Source organism: Camellia sinensis, chromosome 5 (assembly GCF_055761805.1).
Source record: "Camellia sinensis isolate YWXY chromosome 5, ASM5576180v1, whole genome shotgun sequence".
Classification (NCBI taxonomy): domain Eukaryota; kingdom Viridiplantae; phylum Streptophyta; class Magnoliopsida; order Ericales; family Theaceae; genus Camellia; species Camellia sinensis.
In genome coordinates, this window is record NC_138965.1 from 211,922,979 (window position 1) to 211,942,772 (window position 19,794).

Genomic DNA, 19,794 nt, shown 5'->3' on the forward strand with positions numbered 1-19,794 from the left:
AACCATCGCATAAATTATGCTCATCACAACACAGCAGTATGAATATCATAAGTGAATATGAACATTCACATTAGTGTTGCAACTGTGAACATTCGCATCTGTAAAACATTAGTGCGTATGAATATCATAAGTGAATGTTCACATTTGGCAGAGAAGAATACCATTCACAACTGTTATGAATGAGAACAAATGAGAATATTCACACATGTGTATGTAATCTGTAATGATGTCATGTAGACCATGTGTACATTCATGCACAAAATATGTGTATTATAGAACAATCGGGTTCAAACAATCATATAAATTACACTCATAACAACACAGCAGTATGAATGTCGTAAGTGAATATGAACATTCACATTAGTGGTGCAACTGTGAACATTCACATCTGTAAAACATAACAACACCAAAGGTAGATCAAAATTCATAGGTGGATTTTTCCCATTAATAGATGTTGTATCACTGTTTTACAATCAAATGTTGTGTCAAAATGTCAAAGCATTTGATATTAACATTCATAATGAGTGTTGGTTAGTTTGTAGGTGGACACCCCCCACCTATAGGCTTTAATGAAGCTCTGATCTCTTATGATTCAAAAAACTATGTACTAACAAATCTCGTAGTCCACACCATTCTGAACTAGTGAGGCTGCTCACAATTTATTCATGGTATATGTGCGCCCGCATGATGTAACATACTGCAGGTCTGCAGTACACTCTGTAAATGCAAAATGGTTTTGATTAACAGTTGACATGTATGTTTGCATAATGGTTATGGAGGATTTGTAAAAAATATAGCGAGGCTTACGAGTCATCGCCTTGCCGAGGACAGACATCAACTGATATGATTGGTTGTGCCGGATATTGGCCTGCTAACTTAGTGCATAGCGGTGATGACTCGCCAATAACGTGCACAACATGCTCGATGTACTTCCTTTATATGGGGAATTTCAAATTAGGCACCAACAAACATATGTGTGTGTACAGTCATTTAACGCATGACAACAAGTCATATTTGTGTTCAAAAAGAGCCACTTACAACTTCCTGTGCTTGGTCAATATGCGGGTCATGTATGCCTGTCCTTGGGCGCAGTGAGTTGTAATGCCTCCACAAATTGTCTTTAGCATCATACACAACTATCGTCCAGTGGTAGTCATGGTGCAATGGGAATAATAGGTATCTCTCTCCTTGGTAGTTTTTGACACGTGCATCAATGTGTTTATTCCTTTTGCGAGGATGGTACTCTTGTATCACTTTCTGTACACATTGGGCAAATAATTAATGGACTGTGAAGTTTCACATTCACATTAGAAAAAATAGAATGATAGATTTTACCAAACACATGCTCGTGAAGATGAATGACGCTTCATCTGAAGTTGGGTTGACCACCTCTTGTTGTTCATGTAATAGTTCAGCATATGCATCTATGAGCTGCACAAACATAGGGTCATATTATATTATTTGTGGTGGGTGAACAATGTGTGTCTGTAGTTGTGGGTGTGTGGGTGTGTCTGTGCATATATGCATGAAGAGTGAATCATCTTTGTAATGGCATACATTGCTGTGTATGGATTCCTTCTTGATAAGGTTCACAATGTCATCAAAAAACACATGTGTAGACTTCGAGTCTCCTTTCCACACAAGCAGCTTGTGCATTTTAAACAAACCAATGTGAATATTAACATTGCACAGATTTGAACAAATCAAATAAATAAGCACAATGGTGAATATTGACAATTATGGAATGTGAATGTTAACATTAGGTGTTTGTACAGTCACTTACTCATCGTCTCCACTCTTTTGTAAAGCCCGGACCTTTTGCTTGTCTTGTTTGGACATCTTGCTCCAGACTTTGAACTTGTTGGTCAAGGTTAAATTTTTTGGGTGCTTCACTGGTGGGTGTTTCTCCAGATCTTCAACCATTTCGACTGTATGGGGCTACTTTTGGCCAAGTAAGTCTGGGTACTGGAAGTCAGGCAAGCGATGTTCTTTTTGATCTTTTTCCTTTATACGCTTCACCCTAGAAGGTGGACTTAGATTGTGTTGCATTGGGCTAGGGGGTTGCTTTTATGCCACAGCCTGTGTGACAATGTGGACTGACTGGTCATTGTAAAGGTCCTGAAGAATTGCTTTCTCTCATTCTAAGTCGATGACCAGCTGTGTTAAGCGTTTTATTTCTTCATCCTTCTGTTCCATGCACTTTTTTATTTCGGTATTCATGTTGGGTGGGCTTGACTGGTTGGACAATTTATGTTCAAGATTAGCTATGACTCTTGCCCTTAACTCCCATGAGAATTGAAGGTGTTTGTACTTTGCTTCCCATTGCTTTATGACGCCCCAAGCCTTCCGATTTTCTTTGATAAGCACATTAATGAAATCAGGTTAGTTTGTGTTTGGTATGACAATAGCTCTCTCATCATGTGGGCTGCTAAACGAAATGTGAATGTCCTCATTACTGTCCTTTAGCTCCACTCTATCCTTAGAAAATTGAGAGTTGCTGCCATTGTGTTGCTCTTCCTTGATGTCAGATAGATTGGGAGATGTTGTAGTTGGTTCATAAATTTCGGGCTCCACCTTTAATGTTTTACGCTTGAACTTTTGTAATTCTGTTTGGATTGCAAAGAGTTCACCGACATTAACCTGAAAATGAAAAAATTATGTTACTTAACGTATATATTTAGGTGGTGTTATAATGTGAATGTTTTGATCAGTAGTTGAAGGCCCTACCTCATTAAAAGCAAAATTAGCCAAAGAGGTGGTTTTCATCTTCTTTTGTAAAGCAGTCAAATCCCACTTGACACAGCGAGGAAAAACATTGGGCTTGTGAGGTTGTAGGATGGTTGTGTGCTCATACAACCAATACTTCAATAAAACAACAAAGACATATGTTATTTAGCATTTGCATAGTAATCTCAACATATGTGAACATTAATAACAGTGGCACTGTTGTGAACATTCACAGTAGTATATTATGAGTGAATATGAACATTCACATCAGTGGTACAAATGTGAACATTCATATCTGTGAAACATAAGTGCCTGTGGACATTCACATCAGTGGTACAGATGTGAATGCTCATAGTTGGCTTAGATGAACATCACTGAAAGACATGTGAATGCTATTATTTGACAACATGGGTACTTACCATCAATAACATGACACAACCGGTGACTTTTGCTGTCTTTTTGTCATTTTGGGAAATGGGCGATGTCAACTTTGTTCTAATTTGCTTAGCCCAATCATATTCTTGCATGCTTTCCAATGGGTCCATATGTGCGTAGTAGCCCTATCCTATTGTCTCTCCACTTGTTGAGAAAATTTTTTTTTGGCAAGCATACATGCAAACTAGTCGAGCGACTTCTTCGTTGTCATATTTCTTTTTGCCTTTCAATGCCTCGGTCAAAAGGGTGTGTATCTATTTTGAAGTCAACCGGCTGACATTTTTGTACCTTTTGTTTATAATACCAGTCTTTGGTTTCACACCATATGATATGTCCATCGGCTTGCTACCACAGTCCACACCAAAAATCAGCTTGATGTCGCTGTCGTGTATGTTCATCTTTTTTTCCCCAATGTAGAAGGCATCTTTTGAAGCTTTATACATTTGTAGGATATGCACAACAACATCATCGTACTTCATGCATTTGTCAAGGTCGATCTGATTGTTTCTCAATGCATCTAACAAATGCCAAAAAGGTGTTTGTTGCAGGTAGCCATGCTGTGCTTGTGTGAATTTGGTGCTTTTCATTAATTTCACCAGTCCGATCATGTTAGATCGATAGTTCACATGCCGCATGTCAATATTGCTGCTAGTATTTGCTTATGGGCGTTCTTCCTTGACATGGTACTCATCTCTCTTTCTCTTTGAGGTTTTTTTTTTTGTGCAAGATCTGCAAAATGGAGCATTTAAAAAAAATTAAGTCAAGGCTCATGTGATTAGCATAGTGGAATAGATGTAAACATTCACAGCATTGCCACTGATGTGCATGTTCACAGTTGTATACATGTGTGTGAATGACCAGAGTTTGTGTGTGGATATGAATATCCACATCCGTACATGGATGTGTATGTTGACTGTGTCAGCACAAACACAATGTACATATTGTGTGAGTGTGTAAAAAATAATGTATTTTTATACAACCATGAACAACATTCAAGAACATGTGGATGTTAACACAAACGTATAAAATGATGTTGTAAATATTTACAGTCCTAATTTGTATGGCAATGCACATTCTTACTACAATCATGCAATGCCAATATTGTAAAACAACCTCAAAATTGAAATACAATTTGAAAAATGGGATAACAAAAGTGATATATTTTCTCTAAACACAGTAGTTAATATTCACAAATCGTCTAATTAATTTACACATGCAATGATTGTTCACAACATAATTATGTATCACAACAACATCTAACACAAAGAACTTTAAATGTAAATGTTCACTACGGCTAATAACAACAATTTGATAGAGGGGGAGAGGGATAGTGTCAATATTTGCAGGGACTGTATTTCATGCCACTTTCATGTAAAATAATGAAGAATTGAAGGTTCAACTTATTGGATCACCATTAACAATCAACAATACCAACAAGGCAAACATTTACAAAATGGGAAAAAAAATCTAAATATCCCTATTCATTGGCCAAACATTTTCAATCCATGTGAATGTTCACAGCATAGAACAACACCACCAATAATATCTGATTATCTAAAAAATTTCAGTCAATGTGAATGTTCACATCTTTCAACAATAACAACAACAACAAAAAAATTGGTCAAACATTTTCAATCCATGTGAATGTTCACAGCATAAAACAACAACACCATTAATACCTGATTATCCAAACATTTTCAATCAATGTGAATGTTCACATCTTTCAACAACAACAACAAAAACAGAATTGGCCAAAACATTTTTAATCCATGTGAATGTTCACAGCATTGAACAACAACCCAATAACATCTGAAATAATTTGATTATCCAAACATTTTCAATTAATGTGAATGTTCACAGCTTTCAACAACAACAACAACAACAGAAACAATTCAGTTTGGCCAACATCTTTCCAAACCATTTAAATGTTCACAGTTGTGAACACAATATAATGGCAACTGTAATGTTTTTGACTTAAAAAATCAATATAATTAGGGATTATGATTGAGGGGTTCAGATTAAAGGTTAGAGTATGAACAATATGGACTCCTATATATTGTATACATAGAAACAGGGGATATTTGTAAAAGTTCACAATGTTGTTTGTTGATAAAGAGATTTAGGGTTTAAATACACGAATGAGTAGAATGCTTACGTTTTTTGCCCATTTCGACGGTTGTGCTGTCACAAATAGTCGTCGAAGGTGATTTTGACGAAGATAGACCTTACGGATGTTCAGCAATGATGAATCCACGATTTCGGCGACCGACGGCGTAGGGATAACGAAGAAGATGATAAGAAGATGCGATGATGGAACGAAGATAGTCTTCTGGGCGTTGAGGCGATGTGGAATACGGATTTGGATTTCTAGAATGTAGAGATATTGTGCGTGATTTCCTGCGCAAGAATAGAGAGGGGAAGAGAGACGGTTATTAGATTCAAAGAGAGAGAGACGTGTGTTTATTTGAGGATTTGTTTTGGTCTTTTCGTATGAAATGAGCCTAATGGAATATTATAAAACACAATGAGTCTTATGGAATAACACTCTTAGATAATGGATTTACTGAAAAAGTACCATATTTAACAAAAACCAACCAACTATTTAAACGTAATTTTTTTAATTGAATTAAAATAGTTAAAAAATTAAAAAATCAACTAAACTAATCAACGGAGCCTATAATTACCGACCTAATCTCACTCGTGTCATGTTGATCGTAATTATTATTACGCCAATAAAGCTTGGAGTCATGCAAATAAAACGATTTTGGGTGCGTAATGTGAGAGATTCTAAAAATTTTATTAATGTCTGGTATAAATATCACATAAAATAAATTTTATGTAGATTCTATGAACATCTGATAAAATTTGAGTGCTGCTATTAGCACCTACTAAAATTCTTGGACCCCCCATTTTTTTAGACCCCAACCCTAAACCCTAAATTTTAATAATATTTTTTTGGACACCCACTTATTACCAAATCTACCCATATTCATAATATTTTCACAATGAAATGCACACACACCTAATTTTTCATCCCTCTCCTTCCCTGACTCACTCAATCTTCAGAGTTTGGAGCTTTGGTCCAGTATAGTTCCTCCGACCTCCCCATTGCGTAAGGATGGTAATTCACTCTCATACCCTTCTTCACTACTGTCCCATCTGGCAACATGTCGTTCTTTAAAGCTTGCTTTCCGTCAATGAGGATGGGTAGGTAGAGTCTTATGGTCTCGCTCAGCGACGCTTGTGTGTAAACCATGTCTTTCACTTCTTCGTAGATCGGAGCTTCGGATTCTCATTGATTTCTTTGAGAATCTCAATTTCTACATCTGGGTTTTTTGAGAGAAGCCAGAAGAACCAGATTAAAGCTTTCATCTAAATGCCCTGAATTCAAGAATCTCGATAGGAGATCAGCAGATTCGAGTGATGATTTTGAATTTGTTCACCACTGTGTAGCCGAAAAAATGTATTTTGTTTAGAACTGTTTTATCGAACAATAATGATCCTGTCAGCACTGTATGTCCGAACAAATTTGTTCATCACTGTGTAACTTGAATCCATTCCAATTCACAACTTAAAATAACATGAATTAAATCCATTCAAAATACATAACTTAAATCCATTCCAATTCACTCTTTTCCATTCTAAGTTAGTTTAACAAAGAAAATTACATAACTGACTATCTGCATTAATGGTCGGAACCTATGTATTGAACGAAAGGATTATGTTCAGTACTGTGTTACCGAACATAATTCTAACAGTCAGCAAACCAGTACCGAACAGCTCGAACGAAACAAGAATGACCGAAAACGACCGAGAATGTTAATACAAGACAGATAAACTTATTAATGGAACGCCGGTCTCACTAGAATTGTTGTCCTCGTCCTCTATTGCTCTACACAGTAAAATAAGTGATGAAGTATACGTTATACTTGAAGCAAAACTTTCAAGTTCAATAGCGTTGATGATGGTGATGAAGATGACACATTCAGGATTTAAGATGATTATGAAAAATAATAGTTTTAAGGTTTATATTAGTTGGTTATGAAAAGTAATAAGTTTAGGGTTTACAAACATGGAATATGTATAGTTGGAGTTGAAGGTAGTGGCGGGGGTGGGTGTCCAATATTATAGAGTATTAGTTCTTATTGATAGGTGAGTATTCCATTTAATAATGTCTTTTAATATAATTTTACTTTAGGGTATAATTGTAATAAAAAAAATTATAAAAAGTGCTGCTATTAGCACCTACCAAAATTCTTTGGACCCCCCATTTTATAATTTTTTTTATTACAATTATACCCTAAAGTAAAATTACATTAAAAGACATTATGAAATAGAATACCCACCTATCAATAATAACTAATACTCTATAATATTGGACACCCACCCACACCCTCACCCCCACCTCCAACTCCAACTATACGTATTCCATGTTTGTAAACCCTAAACCTATTACTTTTCATAACCAATTAACATAAACCCTAAATCTATTATTTTTCATAATCATCTTAAATCCTGAATGTGTCATCTTCATCACCATCATCAACGCTATTGAACTTGAAAGTTTTGCTTCAAGTATAACGTATACTTCATCACTTATTTCACTGTGTAGAGCAATGGAGGACGAGGGCAACATTCTCAGTCGTTTATCTGTCTTGTATTAACATTCTCGGTCGTTTTCGGTCGTTCTTGTTTCCTTCGAGTTGTTCGGTACTGGTTTGCTAACTATTACAATTATGTTCGGTAACACAGTACTGAACAAAATCCTTTCGTTCAATACATAAGTTCCGAACATTAATGCAGATAGTCAGTTATATAATTTTCTTTGTTAAATTAACTTAGAATGGAAAAGAGTGAATTGGAATGGATTTAAGTTATGTATTTTGAATGGATTTAATTCATGTTATTTTAAGTTGTGAATTAGAATGGATTCAAGTTACACAGTGATGAACAAATTTTGTTCGGACATACAGTGCTGACAGGATCATTATTGTTCGACAAAACAGTTCTGAACAAAATACATTTTTTCGGCTACACAGTGGTGAACAAATTGGGTGAGTGTACTTTTCATTGTGAAAATATGGAGATTAGTTTTCTATTCTGAAAATATTATGGAAATATTATGGAGATTAGTTTTCCATATATATACATTGTTTTCTATTCCTACAATTCACATTAATCTTCATTTTCTCATCTGAATTTCTCAATCAATGGCAAATTCCAAAGAGACCCACGTCGTCGAAATCCTAATCGACGAAGAACACCAACCCTACAAGTAAATGCATTGTGTTTTCAGGAACCACTTTTTAGATGTGATTAATGTTGGAGAGAGAAGAGAAAGAAAAAACTAGGGTTTTGAAGGAGTTTTGAGAGAGAGAGAGAGAGAAAAGAGAGAGAAAAATCTTTACTTTCTCATATGAACAAAAAGGGTTTTGAGAGAGTGAGAGAAAAGAGAGAGGAGAGACATTACTGATGAGGAGAGAGATAAGAGGGGGAATTGGAATGGATTCAGGTGAGTGTGTATTTTATTATGAATATGGATAGATTTGGTAATAACTGGGATATCTAAAAAAATATTATTAAAATTTAGAATTTAGAGTTGAGATCCAAAAAAATAAGGGTCCAAAAAATTTTAATAAGTACTAATAACAGCACCCAATTATAAAATGAAAAATCTAAAAAATTTTGATAATTGCTAACAGCAGCACCCTAAAATTTTTGATAGATTTTTATAGCATCGCATTTTTTAATTTTGGGTACTTGAATAGCTTTTGACTGCTCCGATTCTGGACCATTTATCCAAAGCCCGGTTGCTTGGTGGTGGATACAGACAGTACAGAGAAGAGAAGTTTGGTGTCTTGAGAATATTATGAACTCCTTGAATTCCCACATCAATGGCGATTCGACAAATCAATCAAACACTGACGACGATCTCAAGTATGGTTTCCAGCGACAAGACATGTACAAGTCCTCTCTCGCCGGAACTGTCGACGCGTACGGCCGCCATGTCTTCCTCTGCTACAAAAGTCCCGATAACTGGCCTGCCAGTGTCGAAGACCCCGAGTTCGATCCTATTCCCAGGCTTCTATCTTCAGCTCTCAAGTCCCGTAACAACCAATTCCATGGAAAGGTCGCTTTTTCTATCTACATTTTCTTTTTCTTTTTCTTTTTTAAATTTTAAATTTGTTGTTTAAAAAGGCATCATATGAGGGAGTTAGTCCACGCACAATTTGATGAAGTATTGGAGATGCTTTAACCAACCAAACTCACTATAAACTTTTTTGTTGAGTAGATTCGTTTAACGCTGTGTGAGGGAAGGGATGGTAGTACAGAGTCTTCGAATGGGGACATTTTAATTTTTCCAGACATGATTAGATATAGGTAATGTACCTGACCTAACAGTGATTACAGATTCCTGAATTTGCTTCATTTCAATTCAGTATGAGAGCTGTTTCCTTCCTTTGTTTTTCTCTGGTATAGGGGTTTGACACATCTTGATGTGGACACTTTCGTAGACAATGTGTTTGTGAGGGGTTCCCAATGGGCATCACAAGTGCCAGAGACGCTGACCGGCTCATATGTGTTTGTGTGTTGCCATCAGAATAGAGACAAGAGATGTGGTCTATGTGGCCCTGTTCTCGTTGAGAGGTTTAAAGAAGAGATTGAATCACGATCCATGAAACATCAAGTGTTTGTTAGTCCTTGCTCTCACCTTGGTGGGCACCAGTATGCTGGTAACTTGATCATTTTCAGCCTTCTTGAGGGAAAATGTGAAGGTCATTGGTAATTTCTTCATATACTTTGTTGGTTTTCTGTTCTACTTCTTTCTCAGCATATGTTCAAATGTTCCAAATGGAGATGGTTGGTGTTTTAACTTTTATATTGTAGGTATGGTTATGTAACTCCAAATGATGTCCCTATTTTGCTTGATGAGCATATCGGGAAGCGAAAGATTGTTGAACGGTTCTGGAGGTTGTTCAATTCTAATTTTGTGCTTACTTTATAAAATGTTTTGCTTAATTGTTTCTAATTTGCTTTGCCAAGGACCTTATCAGTAGAACTGCCACTTAATCATTCTGACTAATGCTGTTCATATGGTTACATGCAATCTCATAGGATCATCCCTGACAGCTATCCTTAAAATCCTTTGAAACTAAAGTTGGTGTGAATTGTGAAATGAACAAATTGCAAAATCTCATCGACAACAATTTAAAGAGTCTATAATTTGTATAACACGTCCTATACAATTTGTCTATGATTGCTCAGACTATTATGCAAGAAATGTGTTTGTCATTCTCACAATTTTGTGTAGTATAAAAACAAACATTTTGCAAAGACACGAGTGGATACCTGTTTTCTGGTATTTACATTGCTCTTTCTTTTCTATCTATTGCTTCCAAACAATGAAGAAGTTTTTAAATTTGTTGTGATACAGTAGCTTCCATATCTGCACTGAGAAAGTTTGCTTCTACACAGGGGTCGAATGGGCTCATTGAACAGTGAAGGGAAGAAATTTGAAGAACCGAAGCTTCAACAAAATAGCTGTGGCTTGTTGAATGGAACAAGCTGTTGCTCTGGTTCTGACAGAGTTTCTTGTTGTGCAAACAAAACGGTGGAAGAGAACACAGGTGTTGGAGAGAAGAATATGAGAGATGGCACTAGAACTAAGGGACTTGGCAGACTATAGCCATAGAAACGGTGGCATCTAAGTGCATGGGTCACAGCTTTTGCAGAAGGTCAAAGCTCGTGAGCTCTATGCTCTTTGTTCATTTGTTGTTCTTTGAGTTTAAGAGTACATGTTGTATTATTGACTTTAATAACCGTGTTTGATTATGGTAAACAACTTTGAATCAACTGCTAAAAGTTCTGAGAGCTCGATGATTCTGTGTTGTGTGAATGCATTGCTTCGTGGCCTAAATTCCATTGTTCTTACTTGATCCATTGTTCTTATTTTAATTAATTATTTTTTCTTAATGCTTGTGGGCTATCTTGCAAATTCTTATTCTGTTGCAATGTGGAAAAATAAATTGTCCAATAAGCAAAGGAATGCCTACTTAAATTTGCCTACAGGGACAATGCACAGTGTGGGGGCAGGTGGTGAAGGTTGAACCATCTCAAATTTCTATCTAAACTATCTTGACCCTAGGTCTTATAAATCATTTGGATTTCAAATTTCAATGTCACAAATATTGGAAGGAGAAGTTGGGATAATGTCGGAAATTTCTATCTTGGGGCTGTGCATGGGTCATTGTATTTCCATGAAACTAATTACTCTAACTTGGTTAAAAGCGAGTGTATTCAAAAAATATTGTTTACCATTTGGATACCCGAGATCATTGAGCTTCAGGAAGGACAAGATCTGGGGATCCAGGATAGAGAAGAAAATTGTGGATTGTGTTAATGGTTTTAAATCACTAGATGGAACTAGAGATTTCTATGTGAAGGCAGAGCAGAATGGGCTTGATATATGCTCTTGGTAGAGCAGAGTGGCAAAAAAGGATTCGTGTAGCAGACTGTACTTGATTGGGACACAAGGCTTAGTTTGGTTTGGCTTATATAGATAGATCTTGTTGCCTGTAGTTTTCACCCAAGTTTTCATTTCACATGTTGATAGCCCTTAAACATTGTTGGGAAAGACCTTAGATATCTTAACTTCTGACTTTCATCTATATATTAATATTCAGTTTTACTCTCTCTCTCTCTCTCTCTCTGTGAACTTGAAAGATAAATGTTTTCCTAGGGCCCAACTATTTTAGACAATTCGATTGCTCCAAACATCAGTTTTAATGATTGCCACTTTGGAACAAAATGCTTTCAGAGGGTGACCAAAGTGAAGTCCAGAGTGGTTCTGCAGATACTGGAGCTGGGTTACAAATGTACATCTTACTGATGTTGATGTCTATTGGTTTAAAAATCCATTGCCATTTCTTTACTCTTTTGGGCCTGCATTTCTTGTGGCACAATCTGATGAATACTACAAAACAGGTGTTCATTCCAAGAATCCTAAATTTAAGAACTATTTTTTGTAATCGCTTTTTGTATAGCTATTGGATAGAAATCAAGGAAAAGGACTAGCATAACTGCTAGATTGGATGAGTAGGACAGCATAATCTGGAATATTCTATATTTTTTTCTCTTCTTTCTAAAATAAGAAGAAAACAAAGTACTAAAAGTTCCAAAAGTATAAAACCAAAATTTTAGAAATCCGCCATCTGGTTTTTTCTTGAAGTATTGAGCTTAACTATTCTTGTCTTCAGGTCCCCTCCACGCTTGGATTCTGGATTCTACTTTGCTTGATTGTTCAACGGGGGCTGCATTGGAGAAGGTAGTGAAGCATGCAGCTACTTCCAATCTTTCAGAGCAGCCAAGCTTCTATGGTACATTATGTGGGGAAGGTGGATCCAATCATTTGAGCTATAACCGATGCCATGCCAGGTGTTGTTTGGCCTATGGGAGTATGATATTAGCTCAAGGATTTGTATGCAGAGCTGGCACAAGATCAAATTAAACTTGGAAGATGCTTCGTTTTTTTTGGGTCAACTTGGCTAACTTGGGTTTTCACGTCAAGGAGAAGAGTACAAAAGACTATTATTGTTGCTCAGATGCCAATGCCATATATGTTCTGTTAAGCCTTGTATCTATCAGTGTTGTTATCTGACAACTGTTAGAATTGATAGAGCCGGCCATGAAAAACAAAAAGAAGTTTTCTACATGGGCAATGCTTAGTCCAATTGAAATAGCTCAATCTAATTGACATCACAACTCCTCCTGACATTGGATTGTGATGCTAACAATTGGGGTGAGAGAGGAGGGCTTTCTGGTTGCAGACAATGCTGAAAATATGTGCTTGTTTGTTCGGGCTATGCAAGCACAGCGACGAAAAGTCCAGAAGGAAAAATGGATTTGGCGATGCTTCCATGTCGATGGACTTGAGTGTGCAATTGAAGGACATTACTGTTAGAATAATTCATGCGGGCGGGCGTGAAGAACTGTATCGAACAGAGATTTCTGCATCAAAGTTAATGGAAAAATATCCTGGGATGTGTGTGGCTAGACCGGGAGTCTTCAAATCTCCCCATGAATCTCTTTTATTGGCAGAAGAGAAGCTTTTTCCAGGACAAAAATATTATATAATCCCGTCTACAACTGTGCAGAAACTGAAGCGTAAGCATTCAGAGAAGGGTAAAGTAAAAGAATCTGATGAGGGGAAAGCTATGATGTTGGATGGACAGATTGTTGAAGATGTAGGTGACAATTGTTCAGAGGTTTCTCTTTGTTCAACAGACTTCCATGTCTCTGAAGAAAAGCCGACTGGACGTTTGCTGAGAAAACATCGAAAAGAGAAGAAACCATTTGTACCCCCAATCCAAAATTCAAAAATGCTGAAGGGAATGGTATGGGAGCCCAGCCTAAATTCCATTCAAGAGGTCTCTCCGTGACTTTTCTACACGATATTTGATGGTTAGTTCTTACCATGTAATCTGGTATGTAGATCCTTCCATGCAGTTGTGCTGCTTATGTTTTGTACTTTTGTTGCAACAGAAAGAAATTTGCTCTAATAAGTCTTTTGCTGTACTCATTTAATCGATATGCTACTTATGGCATTTTTTTTGGATTAGAGACCCTTCTATGATATATGGATTTTGCTTGACTAAAGTTTCTTGTTGGATTGAAATGACCCCCCTGAATTATTTTCGGTTGTGTGACGCATTAAACTTTAACTTTAATTTAATTTAAAGTTTCCTGATATGCTTAGTAGTACTTTTAGATTTTGACGTAAAGTAATATCAATTCACGATTTTAGGGGTAGCAACTAGCAAACAAAAATGATATCAGGTTTTGGAAACAGTTTGCCAACAAGTTTTCTGGCAAACAAAAACCATGTCTCATTCTTTTTGTGAAAGTTGATATGAGAACTGCCAGACTTTCATAGATGTTCTTCAAGGCTTTTGTGGCATTTTTGGTCCAAAATTATTCTCCGGATATGCAAACAATATGTCTCTTCCAAGTTCCAACATTCCTAGAAACAAAGCTTTGATTCTCACTTTAGATGCGGTATAGGGTTGACCAATGATCCCTTCTCCACTCTAGAGTCACGAAAAACAATTTCACATATTGAAAAATCCAAAATAGATTAGCTGGTTGGAAAACCAATCTCTCATCCCTTGCTGGGATAACTACTTTGATCTAATCAGTGAATATTCCCATTCCAAATCATTTAATGCAAACTGTGACCCTCCTTTTCTCTGTGTTGACAATGTTGGACTTAATAGAAACTTTCTGTGGGTAGGGAAAAATCCACCTTGTGAACGGGAACAATGTGTGCAGAAGTAAACTTGATGGTGGTGTCGGTCTGAGGGGAGATGAGGATAATAGTCTCTCTCTTTTATTTTATCCGAACTTGGATGGAGGATTATCAAAGGTAACAACCTCCTTTGGACCTAAGTCCTTAGATATGTACTTAGTTAATCATACTATCAAGGGCTAGCTCAAGAAGAAAAAAAGGTTCATATTTGGAGAAGCATATAACCAAAACTTCTGAAATTGTGGATGAAAGCTAAAAACAAATGGTAGTGCAGAAGGTAACCAATTCCAAAACGCAAAAACCAATTTCATTTTCTCAATTCCAAATGTAGTGGTTTCAAGCTAGAGCTCATATTAAACGTTAGATATATAGTAATTTGACAAGTCACTTCAAAAAATGTTGGTGATTGTTAACTAATTATATACATCAAACCGTTTCCATCCTAGTCTTTCGAATATACACTCACAGTATATATGCCAAGAACTTAGTCAAGATCCATGTGTAGAAAACAGCCAAGCCAGCACCAACCGGTATTGTCACAGCCCAAGAAGCCACTATCTCTCTCACGGTTTCTGCTCGAACCCTGTTAAGTCCCCTAGCAAATCCTACCCCCATGACTGCACCAACCAGAGTATGGGTTGCTGAGATGGGTAGTCCAAGCTTTGATGCAAACAAAACCACAGATGCTGCTGAAAACTCGGCTGCAAATCCTCTAGTCGGTGTTAATTCTGTTATCTTCTTCCCAATTGTTGTAATCACTCTATACCCCCACATCATTAGACCTGCAACAATTCCAAATCCTCCCCATGCTAGAACATCATTGGGAATAACTACCTCGGCTCCGCTCGTCCCACCTTGTAGTATCGACAACGCTGAAGCCAAAGGGCCAATTGCATTGGCAACATCATTACCACCATGCGCAAATGACATGAAGCAGGCTGACAGGACTTGCATGTCGCCAAACACCCCATAAACTATTTCAAGCTGGGTACCTTTAGGGCCTGCAATATCAGTCAAAAGCCCGATGCTTTTGTTGGGGATGATGAGATTGTCTTTTGGCTGTGATTGTGATGAGTTGAACTTAATAAGTAGGTGACCAAGCTGTCTCTGGATGATTCTGTTGACTAGGATTGCTCCACAAGTACCACAGGCTAAAGCCTGGGCTAGAGCCAAAGGAGGGCTCTTGCTGAGAGGGAAGGCTGCAAATGAGATTGCAGTAACCCCCGCAAAAACAGCAATTGGCGCAGCTGTAGCGGCTGCTTGTCCTGGGTTTGGAGCACTGTATACAAACTAAGAAAAGGTAAACCAGTTTAGAATTACTGATAACTTTCCAAGTTTACCAAATTTTAGGTTTGGATTGATGCTGAAATTTTCGTAGGCTATATTTGGTAATGGATTGGGTAGGGACTGGATAGTGATTTGGAAAGAGAAAGAAAAAACGAGATGCATGGAGGAAAATTTTAATTTATATTTCGTTCACATTTTTTTCACCTTCTCCTTTCTCTTTCCAAATTTCTACGCAAATCTATGACCCAAACACAATCTTAAGTTCCATCCTCGCAGTTTATATGCTTAGGGTTTAGGGTATTTAGGGTTTGATTCAAGTTTTACGTGGTGAGTACATACCCTTCGGATGCATTTGTAGACAAGAAATGACACCACTGCGCCCATTACAGGCGAGACCACCCACGAAAAAGTCACCCTTGCTAGTGTGCTCCAGAAGACAGCTCCGGTTCCTCCATAGGCAAGACCAAATCCAACCATGGATCCTACAATACAGTGAGTAGTGGAGACAGGCCAACCATAATATGATGCGACCTGAATACACATGATAAATCATTAGAGGTTACGAAAAAAAACCTAGAACATACATAGTATTTGCAGACATATTATGTTAGCAAACACATCATGTGTCAAAACATATGCACCAAAGAGTTCTGGTTTCTTTTACTTGTTTTACTTGAAGAAAGTTTATCATTGGTACTCCCAACTTCCATAAGACATTACAGTCAACAGACTTCTTCTCACTAACTCCCTTTGTGTTTCGTCCAATGCGAGTAGTCAATAAGTAGAACAGGACTATCAAACTGAGAGTTTGATTTAGACCAATCAAAAACTCGTAAAAATATCTCAATAGGACACTCCCCTATTATAACTAGATATGAAAATAAAAAAGGCATCATTACTAGAATTTCAAATGATAATTCAATGAAATTTTCTTTGAAATACAAAATGACAGATGAACTGAAGCAGAGCAGAGCAGAGCAAATGAAGACTCATCTCACTTTTGTGCAAATTTTCACAAGAAAAAATTCTAAATTAGAACTAAAATTAGCTATCGGATTACAGTGAATGTTACAATTCCTAACCTTTTTTTTTAAAAAATTAGTGATTTGCTCCTAGTGTTGGGTGAGAACACCAAATAACTTCTCCCCTTGATGGACAGGATCACATAATAGTCATGGCATTGATTATTTAATCAAGGTCATCGCTAATGTAGTGTTTGGTTCGATTGAGTGATTTTTGGACAGGAATGAAATCACTATTATGTGGCTAGAATAACCATTCTCCTAAACTAGTGAATGGTGATTTCATTTGGAATGTACATTTCCTTTCTTTTCATAGAAGCCAAACACAGAAAAGAGTTTCCCACAGAATGACCAGTCTATTCCAGCCTTCATTCTAGTAAACCAAACAATGCCTAATAGCTTCAAATATATATGAAGAATTAGATTTGAAGATTATATGTGAAAAACATGAGTGTTGAAAAACGGAGGGACTTGGAAATGCACCTGCAACCAAGTACCAGCAGCTGCCAAAGAAGAAAGCAAACCAGCAAAAAGCAGATTATCCTTCCCATTGAAAACATTGGCAACTAGTATTCCCTTCTGCATCGTACTGGTCACATGGGTACCCAACAACAATGCCCCCGAGAACTCCAACACCGCCGCCATCATCACCGCCTGCCGGAGCGATAACGCCCCCGACCCAACGGAGGTCCCCATGGCATTGGCAACATCATTGGCTCCAATATTCCAAGCCATGTAAAACCCAAACAAAAGTGTTGCATAGGACAACAACTTAGTCTTCAATCCCAATCCCTGAACCAGAGACTTCATGAAGAATGGAAGTGTAAGAGCAGCAAATGCAATGCAAACCGATACAGCGGAGGCCGTTCTAGACGATATGTGGAAGGCCTGTGCCATCCCGGGCACGTTTTCATCTTCAGTTTTCGCATCTCTTTGATGTTTTTTGGCTTTGATTTCTTGTCTGTCTTCTCCTTCAGCCTCAGCAAAAGACGATAAGGCTGCAAAAGGGTGTGTGAGTTTATTGGTTTTGAGTCTTAGGAGTGTAAGAGATGAGTTGGGTAGTGGTGGGTGTGGCTTGAAAATGAATGTCTCTCTCTTTGGGAGGTGGATTTGGTATTCATGGGCTAATGAAGGAGAGAGATATCTTGGGACATAGAGGATGGTGTTTCTGGTAGAAGATAGGCAACAAGGAGGCATGAGGCAGTGAGAGAAAGAAGGTAGAGAGAGAAAGAAGAGAGAGGAGAGAATATGGGATTATTCAGGTAGAATCTTGGCCATGGAATGTAGAGGAGGAAGAGTAGAGGAGTCTGCATTGTGTTGATTTTGAATTATTAGATTTTTAATTTTTATTTAATTTTTTTGGGTGGAAAAGGGAAGATGAGGGTGGATTTGGTTGCTTGCATTTGTTAATTGAAATGAGTGGTGGTTGTGTTGTTTCAAGGTTTTTCCATCACACACACCCACTGGTTTTTATTCAAAATTTTGGATAAACCAAAAACTTAGATACCATATTATCCACTACAGAAAATTTTGTCCAATTGTGGGGACAGATTTGCCCAAAGAAAAGTCTTCACCAATTTTAAGAGATTCCAAAGCCAAACCAAATTGAGACTTGTATATGGTATCGTAAGTGGCGTTGATAATCAAGTGGGGATGATAATAAGATGAATCTTCTTTGTCATTCTGCTTAATCAGAGCTATATGCTCCCAAATAAAAGGATAAGGGATTAATTCTTGCCTAAGGCAAGGATTGATTATTTTTGAAAGAGCGATTTGGTCTAACAAAAAGACTTCTTGTTATTATCTTTGATGGTGCAGGTTTGGGTTTGGGTTTGGGTTTGGATTTGGGTTTGGGTTTGGGTGAGGAAACAATCTCTCTGGTAATTGAATTAAGATTGTATATTTTTTGTCCTATTGGGAATTGGAGTAATTTTTGTGCTTGTTGTGACCCATGGTGGGTCTTCCGCAAGCCTATTTTCATTATTTAAACTGTTTACTTTTAAGAATTTGCTAAGCAGATTATGCTTATAAAAAATTAGATTGATCAAACATCGATGGTTATATGATTAAGTCATATTTAAATTAAAAAAATATGTTTAATATGATTTTGAAAATAATTGTCTATTTTTTAAAGACAATGTGATTCAATCATGAAGTCATCGAGATACACGATCAATTTAATTTTTTTTATGTATGAATTACTCAATAAATCTTATAAAAGTATTCAGTTTGGATCAAAGAAATAGGATCATGGTGGGCCTGTCATCAGGGCACAACAAAGGCTGTTGGGCTAATGAGCTTCCAGATAGTTGAAGCCCTTTCTTTAGTACCCAACTTGAAGGCCCTGTAAATGCAAGATTAACAATCATAATTGAATTTGAAGCCTATTCTTTAGTACCCAGAGTCCAGCAGCTAGTGCATGAGTAAAGTCCAATATTTTGGGCCTGTAAGCCCACCACTCATTGTCCTAGGTGATCTCTGATATCACCCACTCCACTAGGCTAGGCAGTAGCAATATTCCTGGGTTGGTCTCTAATGTGGCATTCTTGGGCTGGAAGAGTTTTTCTAGTAAGGCCCAACTCCAAGTCACTTTTTAAAAGAATACACAATCCTATCCAAGTCACTAAAGACGACCAAGGATTTTCTAGAGTGTTTCTTTTTAAGGTTTTCTAAAGCGGTGTATTATGTGATTGAGATTTAATGCTTAAAAATTGATGTGACTTGTCATTAAATTTCAACCACACAATGCACCACTTTAGAAAACTTAAAAAAAAAAAAAACTCTAAAGCATTCTTGCTCACTAAAGACTGCTACGTGGATTTGTACAATGTGTAATTTGCTATGTAGAATTTTTTGTCCAGATCTTTGCTTTTATTTTTTGTCCATTTCCTTAACTCAGGTTATTGTTTGGATCAAATTGAAATAAAATAACACAATGCATTAGTAAAATCAAACAAATTAGAACTGCAAGAGTATAAAGTGAGTAGTTTAATATATGATAGGGTTCGCTTTTGTTAA

The 19,794-nt window shown here is 37.0% G+C and overlaps 2 protein-coding genes across 4 annotated transcripts; one reads left to right on the top strand and one right to left on the bottom strand.

Annotated features, from left to right (window-relative positions):
* Positions 1-8,878: 8,878 nt before the first annotated feature.
* On the top strand, positions 8,879-13,818 carry LOC114314444 (altered inheritance of mitochondria protein 32). 3 transcript variants are annotated; one of them, XM_028260926.2, is made up of 6 exons: positions 8,879-9,292; positions 9,455-9,543; positions 9,643-9,945; positions 10,051-10,134; positions 10,639-10,898; positions 12,420-13,818. In XM_028260926.2, the coding sequence occupies exons 1-5, from the start codon at positions 9,032-9,034 to the stop codon at positions 10,847-10,849; spliced, it is 948 nt and encodes a 315-aa protein (XP_028116727.2). In that variant the 5' UTR covers positions 8,879-9,031; the 3' UTR covers positions 10,850-10,898; positions 12,420-13,818. The 3 variants fall into 3 exon arrangements, with proteins under 3 accessions (XP_028116727.2, XP_082727531.1, XP_082727532.1); XM_082871405.1 differs by lacking the exon at positions 10,051-10,134; XM_082871406.1 differs by lacking the exons at positions 9,455-9,543; positions 12,420-13,818 and having other exon boundaries at positions 8,917-9,292; positions 10,639-11,034.
* Positions 13,819-14,795: 977 nt separating this feature from the next.
* Positions 14,796-18,094, bottom strand: LOC114314445 (inorganic phosphate transporter 2-1, chloroplastic). Its single transcript, XM_028260928.2, has 3 exons — positions 17,260-18,094; positions 16,094-16,285; positions 14,796-15,757 (listed from the first exon to the last, which is right to left on the bottom strand). The coding sequence occupies exons 1-3, from the start codon at positions 17,971-17,973 to the stop codon at positions 14,930-14,932; spliced, it is 1,734 nt and encodes a 577-aa protein (XP_028116729.2). The 5' UTR covers positions 17,974-18,094; the 3' UTR covers positions 14,796-14,929.
* Between the last annotated feature and the right edge of the window lie 1,700 nt (positions 18,095-19,794).

Coding starts and splice junctions, on each gene's coding strand:
- LOC114314444 (XM_028260926.2), top strand. CDS start 9,032: ATGAACTCCTTGAATTCCCACATCAATGGCGATTCGACAAATCAATCA. Junction 9,293..9,454: donor ACAACCAATTCCATGGAAAG/GTCGCTTTTTCT, acceptor TTTGTTGAGTAG/ATTCGTTTAACGCTGTGTGA. Junction 10,135..10,638: donor ATTGTTGAACGGTTCTGGAG/GTTGTTCAATTC, acceptor GCTTCTACACAG/GGGTCGAATGGGCTCATTGA.
- LOC114314445 (XM_028260928.2), bottom strand. CDS start 17,973: ATGCCTCCTTGTTGCCTATCTTCTACCAGAAACACCATCCTCTATGTC. Junction 16,286..17,259: donor CTGCTGGTACTTGGTTGCAG/GTGCATTTCCAA, acceptor ATGTGTATTCAG/GTCGCATCATATTATGGTTG. Junction 15,758..16,093: donor TCTACAAATGCATCCGAAGG/GTATGTACTCAC, acceptor ACCTTTTCTTAG/TTTGTATACAGTGCTCCAAA.